This window comes from Cupressus sempervirens, chromosome 3 (assembly GCF_028749045.1).
Source record: "Cupressus sempervirens isolate cs-2001-9-10 chromosome 3, ASM2874904v1, whole genome shotgun sequence".
Taxonomy (NCBI): Eukaryota; Viridiplantae; Streptophyta; class Pinopsida; order Cupressales; family Cupressaceae; genus Cupressus; species Cupressus sempervirens.
In genome coordinates, this window is record NC_143120.1 from 71,560,991 (window position 1) to 71,573,955 (window position 12,965).

Consider the following 12,965-nt stretch of genomic DNA (forward strand, 5'->3'; position numbering starts at 1 on the left):
AGATGTACATGTATATTTGTTCATGGTTAAAAGTAAGTGTATGTACATGTTTTTAATAAATTCATATTTTTATATGTATAATTTGGGTATATATGTATGTTAACTATTGATCTTAATTTATCTTATAACTAAGTGTACAATTAACTATATTTAATGACACATGTCTTAACCTGGGAGATCCTAAATTATATATGTATAAGAATGTAGATTAAAATGTATATTTTATTTCATAAATGTACATGTAAATATGTTCATGTTAACATAGACGTGCATACATGTATGTGTTCAATATTCATGTTTAAATTTGTAATTATTTTTAATGTCTTAATAATCAGAGTATATAATTAGTTATATAATTTTCAATGTCCATGTCTTAAGGGGAGATCCTAAATTATACATATATAAGAATGTCAATTAATTTGCATATAGGTTTGAATATAACATACATGTGTAGATACATAAGAACATATAATTTAGAACATGGATGACGTAAAGAATACATGTTAGAATATTTAATTAATAAAAGTTTTAATTATAATCTAACATAACCTAATTAGAATATATACAAACATAAAGAATGTTCATCATGTATATTTGAACATGTAAAGATCTTATATATTACTTAAATTTTAACTCTTAAACCTTAATGTTAAACAATAGGCCGCTAAATACTAAACATGGTCATAATCCCAACTACAAAACCATAAATTTCATAAATTATAACCCCTAATCTTAGATGATTAAACATAACTCCTAAATTTCAAATCTTGGATGATCCCTAATACAAATCCTAACCCTAAAACCATAAATTTCATAAATTAGAACCCCTAATCTTAGATGATCTCTATTACAAATCCTAACCCTCTAGCCATGTTGAACTAACAATGATGTAAACCCATACCCTAACCCTCTTTAAACCATACTTCTAACAATGATACAAACCCATGTTTAACCTCTACATCGAACCTTTTAATAATAATCATTTAAACCATAAAAGTTAAACCATGACCCTAAATAGTAAACCCTAATCTTTGTACACTAATCTATCTTAAAATGTTAGATTTAAATGCTAAATTGTAATTCTAAAAGAATACTTAGACTTTAATGTCTTAATCTAAGTACATATAATTAATTGTATAATATAATTCACTAACATGTCTTAAGGGGAGATCATAAATTATACATATACAAGAATGTATATTAATTTGCATATCTACGTGGTACATGAATATATAACATACATGTACATCCAAACTATAACCCTAACCATTATCAAAACCTTAGAGTCCAATAGGTACGTCAAATAAATTTTGAAGGTCAATTATGGAAAAGATCATAACCTAGATTATAAACACAACCCTAATCTTGATTATTACATAAACCTAAACCATTATCCTAACCATAACCTTATGCTTAACCATAAAATTAAATGTGTTCCAAAGTCTAACTCTAATTCTAACCTTACCCCTAATCCTAATCCATGATAATATGTATGTTGTAATCCCTTATACTAACCATAATTGTAACATTTTCCTAATCTTAACTCTAATCCTAACCCAAACATTAAAACCTAACACAAAACATGATTATAGCCCAAACTCTAAACCTAATCTTAACCATAATTGTGACATAAACCTAAATCATTATCCTACCACTAACCCTAATTATGAATCTAAATGAAATCCCTAACCTTCATCATAATTACAACCACAATATAAACTTTCAAGAGAACCATAATCATAATTTTAAACCCAAATCCAAATCCCAACAAGAATATGAACTATGATATAAATCTTAGCCCTAATCATAATAGTAACTATAATTCTAATCCTATAGTCTAAAAAATAATTGTAATCTTAGCTTGATAATAATCTTGATAAAAACTTTTGTTCTAATTATAATACCCAGGATCACATAATATTAATAAATAAACAAAATATTACATTATTTAAATTAAATATAATAATAGAAATTTTGAATGAACTAAATTTAGAATTAAACAATATAACTAAATAGTCTATGTGCTATTTTATTAGTTTCACAATTTCATTAAAAAGTAGATCATATATCTTTTAGACATATCTATAATACAAAATAAATAATGCTAACAAAATTAATTTCATTATTCTTGTTTTATATCAAATTAATTTTTTTAATTTAATTTTTAAATTTTCATTATATAGTATATTATCTTTTGCTATATTAAATTTAATAATTAATAATATATAATTTTCACAAATAATAAATATATAATATTAGCTTCAAAATATTTAAATCTAACATTTTATATAAATTTGCTTTTTTTTAAAAAAATTACATGACACATTATAATTTATAAATTGTTTAGTTTTTCATAAAATAAAAATTAGTTTAAATGTAAAATATTAAGCAACCATTAAGTTCATTTTATAAGGTTATACTCTTAAAATATAATTTAATCAAATTTGCCAAAATAAAATCAAATAAAAATGTTAAGGAATAGAGGAGGTTAATTTAATTTGGCCAACATTTCAATTAATTGATTTGAACCAATTAATACAATCATAACCATATTATTATTATTACAACATCGCTACCTTAAAAATATTTATGATTTTGAGAAACCTTTTCCCAAGCAGGATACGTCTTTAAATTGTGGCAATGGTACGATTTCAAATGCACACTTGACTCAATAACCCCAATCAAAATCATTCAAATTCCATTTGAAAAATTTAACAAATATCTTCCAAAATGTAAAACTTCAAAAAGGCTAATGTGATCAAACTCCTATTATTGGACTGAACTCCTAGATATCAACTGACCTCCCCAAATCATAACTTGAATCGATGACTTCAATAAAAAATCATTTACACCCAATTTAAAAAACACAAAAGAAACTTCAAAACCCTAAATCCTCCTGAAGGCTAATGCGATCAAACTTAAATAACAATGCAATGGACAATAGCTCTTCCTTGTTTGTGACTCCTTATTCTCTGAAGACATGATCACCACGAGAATATCCTTGAACGTTGATAACTCCTATTACATGAAATTTTTTCCAAGGAGTGAAAAAGGAGAACCCATTTCATTTTGCATATTCCCAAATGAACTTGAAATTTCTCAAGTAGGCCAGATTGATCATGAACAAAAAGAGATATTAAATATCTTGACTCTCCTAAGATATATAAGTTCTTTACATGTTCAAATATACATGATGTACATTCTTTATGTTTGTATATATTATAATAAGTTATGTTAAAGAATATAATTAACTTTTATTAATTAAACATTGTAACATGTATTCTAAGTTAGGTCATACATGTGTTCTAAGTTATATATTCTTATATATGTACATACATGTATGTTATATTCTTACCTATATGAAAATTAATCTAAGTCCATGTGTTACAGATTATTTAGGTCCATGATGTGTGATGTATGTTCAATTACATACATGTGTATAATTTTTAATTTTAAAAATAAAAAATTGTGTGTACAATTGATGGGGACACAACCCAACAACCAGAATAGACACAATAGAAAGGGGAATATATTAACTGAGAAAATAAGCTGGTACAAACAGTGCAGAGAAAATAAACTCAAAACATGCCCTGCGGGCTTACAATAGCATAAATCTGGAGAATATTTCTCCTTTTAGCACCTCCTCTCAAGCTCCAATCCGAACTGCCTTTACAATGCCAGAAATCTCCTTAAATAGACCCCGGAGGGTTAAGGACTAGGAGTACATTCTAGAAAGTGCTAGTAGGCATCCACCGACAAAATAGAAGGTTCCGGAAGCTGCGTTAGAAGTCGGTGCAATTCTAGAAGAATCCAGAAACGGTAGCCGAACTTTCGGGAGGCATAACTTTTGAACCGTAACTCCGATTGACGAACTGTTTACATTTTCAGAAAGCTCTCAAAGCGCTCTATAGCCCTATGGACCAGCTTTGCTCGTCCCCCATTTTTTGACCCTTTTTGAGGTCATTTAATGCCCCAAACCTGACTCTGAAGCATTCTTAGGGGGTCTCCAAAACCCGAAAAACTGCAATAACTTTCAAACCGTGGGGCCTTTTGACCTGATTCTTTTTCTGGAATGCTCTAAATCTCGATTACATTCATCTGGCCAAGTCACACCTTCTAGGTCACCAAAATGATGGTCAAATTGCATGCTCCTATTTTTTTCGAGATTTTTAAATGCACTGATAGTTGAACTATGAGAGTTGGAACCTTTATTTGAGCCAAATGGGTATCCAAAAATGCAAAGACATAAAATAGAAACTAAGTCTAAGTACATTTTTTTGGGTGACACAAGATTGCCCTTATACCTCTGGATGCTCTTGCATCAGACACCCAGGGTAGATTGAAAAGTGACCCTGTCACCTTATGGATGGTAGAGGAAATCCCAAATGGGAAACCTCAGCTACTGAAATCCAAGTTGAGTCTTCGATCGGTCGTCCTTTCCATTTGACCAAATACTCTTCATACTGCCTGTTTCTGGTACTCCTACCCACACGATGATCTAGAATGTCTTCTATCTCCTCCTTCTTAGAAGCAGGAATTGGACATGGCTCTAAAACCAGCTCCTCATCAGTACCATCATCATGATACTCTGTCAAATCTGCAATGTTGAAAATGGGAGAAATGTGAATACCATCTGGCAGCTCAACCTCATATGCATTTCCTGAGTTATGTTTCTTCAAAATTTTGCAGGGACCAAATTTCTTCATTTTCAGCTTGTTGTAAGTACCAACTGGAAATCTTTCTTTTTGTAAGTGCACCATGACAAGATCCCCTACTTGGAATTCCTTATGTCTTCTCCTTTGATCAACCCTAGCTTTATACTCTTGATTCATCTTGATAATGTGTGCTTGGACCTCCTCATGTAGACGCTTGATGTGTTCAGCAAAATCCTCAGCTTCAGCACTTGTTCTCTCCCCTTGTTCTATCTTCCTCAATTCTGGTGCAGTCCTTGGGCTATTTCCATATACAATTTGAAATGGTGATTTTCCAGTACTCCTATTTACAGAGTTATTATAAGCAAACTCTGCCTGTGGTAGAATCAAATCCCATCCCTTGGGCTTATCTCCAACTAAACATCTCAGCAAATTGCCCAGACTTCTATTTACCACTTCTGTTTGGCCATCAGTCTGTGGGTGATGCGTGGAACTGAATTTCAAGTCTGTTCTCAACTTCTTCCACAATGTCCTCCAGAAATACCCCACAAATTTAGTATCTCGGTCAGAAACTATACTTCTTGGAAGACCATGTAGTCTTACCACCTCTTTGAAAAACAAGTCTGCAATATGGACAACATCATGAGTTTTGTGGCATGGAATGAAATGTGCCATTTTGGAGAACCTATCAACCACCATGAATACTGAGTCATTACCCCTTTGGGTCCTTGGCAATCCAAGAGCAAAATCCATACTTATGTCCTCCCATGGCCTTGATGGAACAGGCAATGGCTGATATAGGCCAGTATTTTGACTAAACCCCTTGGCCACTTGACAAACCTGGCAACTCTGTACAAACTTCTTCACATCCTGTGTAATTTGAGGCCAAAAATAATGTTCTCTAAGAATGGCAATGGTCTTATCCCGACCAAAATGTCCTGCCATCCCTCCACTATGTTTCTCCTTAATCAAATTTTCCCTCATGGAACTCCTTGGAATGCACAATTGACTACCTTTGAACAACATGCCATCCTGAATCAAATAGTCTAACCACTTGGTTCTATCTACAACAACAGGTTCTTTACAAGCTTTCCATGCTTCAGCAAAATCAGGATCCTCAGGGTACAAATTCTTGAGTTCATCAAACCCAACTACTTCAACCTGCATTGTTGTAAGCAACAATTGTCTCCTACTTAATGCATCTGCAACCTTGTTAGATTTTCCACTCCTATGCTTTAACACAAATGTATAACTCTGCAAGAATTCTACCCACTTCATATGCCTCTGATTCAATTTACCTTGGCTATTTAGGTACTGTAATGCCTGATGATCAGTATACAAAAAAAATTCCTTTGGCAATAAATAATGCCTCCATTTCTTTAAGGCCTGAACTATTGCATAGAACTCTTGATCATAAACAGAATACTTCTTCTTTGCATCATTCAATTTTTCACTAAAATATGCAATAGGCTTACCTTCTTGGCTTAATAAAGCCCCAATAGTGCTACCACTAGCATCACAATCCACCTGGAATACTTTTCTAAAATATGGAAGTGCTAACACAGGCTGTTCAGTCACCTTCTTCTTTAGCAATTCAAAACTTCTCGCGGTTGCTGCAGCCCATTTGAACTCTTTTCTATCCCCTCTTATTGTATCAGTTAGAGGTGCACATATGCCACTGAAATTCTTAATAAATTTTTTGTAAAAACTAACCAGACCATGAAATGATCTTACCTCAGTAGCAGACCTTGGAGTAGGCCATTCCAAGATGGCTTTTACCTTTTCTGGATCCATTTTGAGACCTTCAGGTGATATAACAAATCCCAAATAGACTAACTCCCTTTTTGCAAAGACACACTTCTTTAGATTAATTAACAATTTCTCTTCCCTTAGCCTTTCAAAGACACTACGAATATGCAATAAATGTTCTTCCAAAGTCTTGCTGAAAATTAAAATATCATCCAAATAGACAATAACAAATTTTCCCAAGAACTTCTTAAGTACCTCATTCATGAGCCGCATGAAGGTGCTTGGGGTGTTCGTCAATCCAAAGGGCATGACTAACCACTCATAAAGACCCTCCTTGGTCTTGAAGGCTGTTTTCCACTCATCTCCTTCTCAAATCCGTATCTGATGATAGCCACTCTTTAGATCTATCTTTGTGAAGTACTGAGCTCCACTCAAGCAGTCCATAAGATCATCCATCCTTGGTAAAGGAAACCGGTACTTGATGGTTATCCTATTTATAGCTCGAGAATCTGTACACATCCTCCACTCTCCATCCTTCTTTGGTGCAAGTACTGCAGGTACTGCACATGGACTCAGGCTCTCTCGAATCAAGCCCTTCCTCAACAGCTCCTAAACCTGTCTATTTAGCTCCTCTATTTCAGTAGGAGTCATCCTGTGAGCAGCCTTGTTAGGCAAACTAGCTCCTGGAATCAGATCTATTTGATGACTGATTTGCCTTACTGGTGGCAATCCATCTGGAACATTATCAGAGATAATATCTCCAAATTCTCCTAGTAAATCTGAAACTTCAAATGGTATTTCACTACTGCCTTCTTTATCTTTTCTAGGAATCAAAGCATAGCACATGCGCTGATGTTTCATGCCATCTAAAAATTTCCTTCCATCAACAAGACAAATCCTAGCACTGCTACATACCTTTTCACCTTCCTTTTTCATGGGCTTCAATTTGTGGTGAACTCCATCCTTTATCAGAGAGTATGTGTTTGCATGTCCATCATGTATTGCATGTCTATCAAACTGCCATGGTCTACCCAACAATAGATGGCAAACATCCATCGAAATAACATCACAAAGAACTTCATCATGGTAACTCCCAATTTTGAATTTTACTAAACATTGTTCATTTACCAGGACCTTATGATCATCTTTTACCCAAGAAATCCGATAGGGCTGGGGATGTTTCTCCCTCTTGAGCTTCAGCTTAGAGACCATCTCTTCAGATACCAAGTTATCAGTGCTACCACCATCAATGATCACATCACAACATTTATCCTCACACTTGCATCTGGTACGGAACAAACTCCTCCGTTGTCCTGGTTCATTTTCACCACTTAGTAGGACTCTTTCATTTACCAAGGTCTCTCCTCTTTTTGCATCCTCTGAATGTGATGATTGTGCATCCTCATCCACATGAGCAACCCTAGCTTGGCCCTCAGCTCTCCTATCTTTCCTTCCTTGTCATTGAGGGCATTCAAAGGCACGATGACCTTCTTCATTGAAATGGAAACAGGTACCACGGAAGCCTCCTCTTCCTTGCCCACGTCCTCTACCTCTTCCTCTTTGATTTCCAAAATCTTGATCACGGGAGCGGTTGAAACCCTCATTCCTCTGGTTCCTGCTAGTACCCTCATCTTCATTTTTCTTTTGAGTTTCATTGCAGCCTCCAGATGATCTACCGCTTCCCCTTCCTCCTTGACCTCGCCCTCTTTGTCTTCCTTCAAACCTTTTACTCAGCTTCTCTTCAACTCGTAGGGCAAACTGGTATGCTTCTTCAACGCTGGTCATTCTTACCAGACTTAATTCCTCGTGGATGCTAGGTCGTAACCCACTGATATAACGAGCAACCTTCTCCTTATTTGCTTCTGCATGCCCCACTCTAATCAGGAGTCGGTAAAACTCCTCTGTATATTCTTGGACTGATCTTCCTGCTTGCTTTAACCCATGCATCTTCTTAAACAGATCAAGCTCGTAGTCCACAGGAATGAACTGCTTCTTCAATTTGTCCACCATGTGATCCCATCTTGTGATCTTCTCCTTTCCTCTTCTAAGTCTTTCCAATTGAATCTCTTGCCACCAGATTTTGGCATGGCCTTTTAGTTTTGCCTTTGCAAACTTAACCCTATCTGGGTCCCTTATATCCTCATACTCAAAGTATTCGTCCAGTTCATTGATCCAATCGATCAACTCATCTGGTTTCAAATTTCCCGAAAATATACCCACTTCAATTGTAGGTCTTTTCCCAAACCTAGAAATGGCCCTAAAAAGCCTTTCCTCTACAGGATTTAGAACTTCCCCATCAACTTCCATTACTTCCTCTTCATTGTCATCCTCACTATTGTCATCTGCGGCAATATTTGCTCCTCTACGAAGCTCCTCTTGCAATGCTTGTACCTGTCTCTAGAGGGCTCTAACCTCCTCAGGATCAACAGCTCTGGCCCTTCCACCACGCTCTCTTCATGGAGGCATCTTCTAACTCAAACCCACAACCACACAGTCCTGGTGCAAACTGCCTCACAGTCGGCGCTCTGTCTACACACTCAGGAAAACCCGCTCTGATACCACTTGATGGGGACACAACCCAACAACCAGAATAGACACAATAGAAGGGGGAATATATTAACTGAGAAAATAAGCTGGTACAAACAGTGCAGAGAAAATAAACTCAAAACATGCCCTGCGGGCTTACAATAGCATAAATCTGGAGAATATTTCTCCTTTTAGCACCTCCTCTCAAGCTCCAATCCGAACTGCCTTTACAATGCCAGAAATCTCCTTAAATAGACCCCGGAGGGTTAAGGACTAGGAGTAAATTCTAGAAAGTGCTAGTAGGCATCCACCGAAAAAATAGAAGGTTCCGAAAGCTGCGTTAGAAGTCGGTGCAATTCTAGAAGAATCCAGAAACGGTAGCTGAACTTCCGGGAGGCATAACTTTTGAACCGTAACTCCGATTGACGAATCGTTTACATTTTCAGAAAGCTCTCGAAGCGCTCTATAGCCCTATGGACCAGCTTTGCTCATCCCCCATTTTTTGACCCTTTTTGAGGTCATTTAATGCCCCAAACCTGACTCTGAAGCATTCTTAGGGGGTCTCCAAAACCCGAAAAACTGCAATAACTTTCAAACCATGGGGCCTTTTGACCTGATTCTTTTTCTGGAATGCTCTAAATCTTGATTACATTCATCTGGCCAAGTCACACCTTCTAGGTCACCAAAATGATGGTCAAATTGCATGCTCCTATTTTTTTCGAGATTTTTAAATGCACTGATAGTTGAACTATGAGAGTTGGAACCTTTATTTGAGCCAAATGGGTATCCAAAAATGCAAAGACATAAAATAGAAACTAAGTCTAAGTACATTTTTTTGGGTGACACAAGATTGCCCTTATACCTCTGGATGCTCCTGCATCAACAATAGGCAGTTCAGTTAGCTTCATACATTTCTACAGATCTATGGCTTCACAAGATCAATTTGATGTAGCTCCTGGTGTGGCACCTGATGTAGTTCTTGCTGCGGCTCCTGCTACAGTAGAGGTTGGTGCGGCACGTGATGTAGCTCCTGCTACGGCACCTATTGTGGCTCCTCATGCAACTCCTTGTGTTGCTCATGGTGGGGTTCATGTTGTAGCTTGTGGTGTACCTCAATGTAGGGCTCATCTTACAGCTCATGTTTTAGCTCTTGGTGTAGCTCTAGGTGGTGGAGGTCCTACCATGGCTCCTAATGTGGCTCCTATTCTAGGTCAGGCTACACCTACAACTCCTACTAGAGGTCTTGCTGTACCACCTCAACGCATCGATATTGATGCTCTATTTACATTTTCAGAGTATGAGATTGCTAGATTACAGCACTCTATATCAACCTCTAATGATGGTCTTTATAGAGACATATGTACTACGATATGTAGGAGTTTACAGGATTTGACAGCTAGGTTTCGAGCTCACCATTCATTTACTCCTACCATATTAGCTTCCATATATAGCGAGCTTAGGGCTGAGGTTCTAGGAGATGCATCTTTTGATGATGTCAAGAGGGCAGCCCCCAAAGATGTCATCAAGAGAGAGCTCTTTCCAGAGTATGAGGGTACATAGGGTAGGGTGAGAGGTTACAGAGTCACATGATGCAGAGACCCTATTATTGCTAGCATGATCTATCCATGATTTTTAGCAACATATGGTTGTTATCCTAATAATGACCAAATACCCCTTTATTTTGCATAGCAGTTGTACGCTGAGTTCTGTATAGGGCTCAACATCAACTACTTGGATATTCTTGATTATTTTAGACAAGGGCATGGTCGGATCGTAGACCGTGACTAGTACCGCAGTGCACATCATCTACCACTTGTAGATATTAGACAGTTTGTTGGATAGAGGATGCCTCCTATGACTTGTGCATGCTCCTATTGCAGATAGAGTCATCATTGCTTCCCAAAGGGGAGCAATTGACACTATTGGGCACATTGTATTTGCAGCGGCTAGTATCACATCAGATTCTATTGATCATTATCTTCATAGTTGGCATTCTCGTCGACCATCTTCACAAGCATCTAGTAGCACTTTAGGCGCCTCCTTTGATGATGTATATAGAGTTGTTGGGCTACCACTGCCATGTGATATTCATGGTATTTTAGGATAGTAGAGACATATGGATGTGGCATTATATTTTTTTGCAAATATGTTGCATATTGTCAGATATATTTCTGATACATAGGGGATTTCACTACACGCAGTGACGGATGTTGTTAGACAGCATCAAAGCCCTGACATGGTTCCACAAATACAAGTCACCACACTAGTGCCAGATGATACACCTGTGCATAGCCCACAACATTCAACACAAGGCTCATGACACTCTACAAAGGACTCAAGCATACGAGTTGCAGATGTCCAGATCATAGCTGAGGGTCTTGATGAGTTTGGTGAGTAGTTGTGAGGCCTATTTGCGATTGATGCTAGTTTGAACCTAGGTATTTCATCATACATGGACCTATTGTTCAAACATGGCAGCACTGATTCTACACCATTACCCACCCAGTTACACAATCCACTTCACTCAAATTTACCAGCATTTGGACACAGTGTTGACGGAGGTTCAGTAGGTGTAAAAGTTTTAGGCTTAGGTGCATCGGTAGATGATATGATGGAGTCTACTGATCATCCTCCACCTCCGGAGACCCAGGTACATATATATAATTTATTTTTAATTTTAAATATATATGAAATTAAAAAATATGTTCGTTTATTAAAAAATTCAGTTCAAATATATATCTAGAATATTTAATTTGACCTTCAACTCATAATAAATCATGCAGGCACAGGTTGCTGAGCACATGGTTACACATACTGTTGGTTCAGGGCATCATGTACATGAGACAGATGATTCTATTGAGGCACTTGGTAGTGCTCAGGAACTTAAGTTTGAAATAGTTTGTTTAAAATTATTTAAATGTTTTGAAAACTAGATATATATCTATATATATGCAAGTTTGTATTTAATTTGAATGTACATGTACATGTGTATGTATATATATGCTTTAAAGATATAACTTTAACATGTACATGCATATATATTTCTAGGGCTCAGTTGATGTGCCTTGGCGAGAGGATGCACAAGAGACTCAATTAGAGGGTCATTCTATTCGTATGCATCCCCTCTAGTAGTAGATGATATATATATATATATATGATGCATTTATATATTGGAGATAGCTTACATGTACACATATGTGTATTTCAGTACCTTGATGGTCCATACATGTACTTTCACTATTTAATTGATTATTCAGTACTTCAGTAGTTAGATACCATCACATGTACATATATATGACTTTTTATATTTTTCCACGTACATGTATTTATTTGAGATTTACAGTTTGTATTTCAATTACATAGAGATATATTGAATTTGTAGATGTTTATTCTATAATATTTATCATGTAACTCTGACTAATGTATAAAATTGTAATCATAATTGGGCATATGCACCGAGTTGTAGTGCCAAAAAGGTGACAAGGAATTTTTTTTTTCCTATTTTAAAAAGTATATATGATGGGCTGCAAACCCATAGCCCATCATTTTCATCAACATTTTCTTCTACTCCTATAGTGAGCAGCACATACGCGAGTTGAAGACTCAACATTTGCACCACCATTTGCCAAAATGCCTCCTCGTTGACGAAATCCAAGACCACAAGCGCACCCACGACAACGCCATAAGTGATATAAACCTAACTTTGCATTGTTTGATATATTTTTCATATATTTTTGTAAGTTTTTTATATTCTCTTGTAGGGTTTTTACAAATTTCATTTAGATTTGTTTATTTATTTAAATTTCAATTGATTTTTTATCAGAAAATGTTCATAATCAACCAGAAAATCCACAAGAACATAAAAACCCTCAAGAACCCCAAAACCAAAACCCTCCTCAAGAAGAAGAACAAATTCCACAACCCGAACCAATTACACAAGAAAATATAAGAAATGAAATAGAGAGAGGCAAAACTGAATTAGAAGGAATCATTGCTCGGTTGAAAGAATCCAAACAAACCAATCCAATGAGGGCTCAA

General features: G+C 36.1%; 1 protein-coding gene across 1 annotated transcript in view; it reads left to right on the forward strand.

Moving 5' to 3' along the window:
- The first annotated feature begins 9,851 nt into the window (after positions 1 to 9,851).
- LOC149564842 (protein NRT1/ PTR FAMILY 6.4-like) overlaps positions 9,852 to 12,965 on the forward strand; it is a 54,506-nt gene continuing 51,392 nt past the window's right edge. Inside the window, 3 exon segments of the mRNA XM_089816235.1 lie at positions 9,852 to 10,269; positions 10,871 to 11,020; positions 11,129 to 11,211. Of these exon segments, the coding sequence (XP_089672361.1) occupies positions 9,852 to 10,269; positions 10,871 to 11,020; positions 11,129 to 11,211 (651 nt within the window).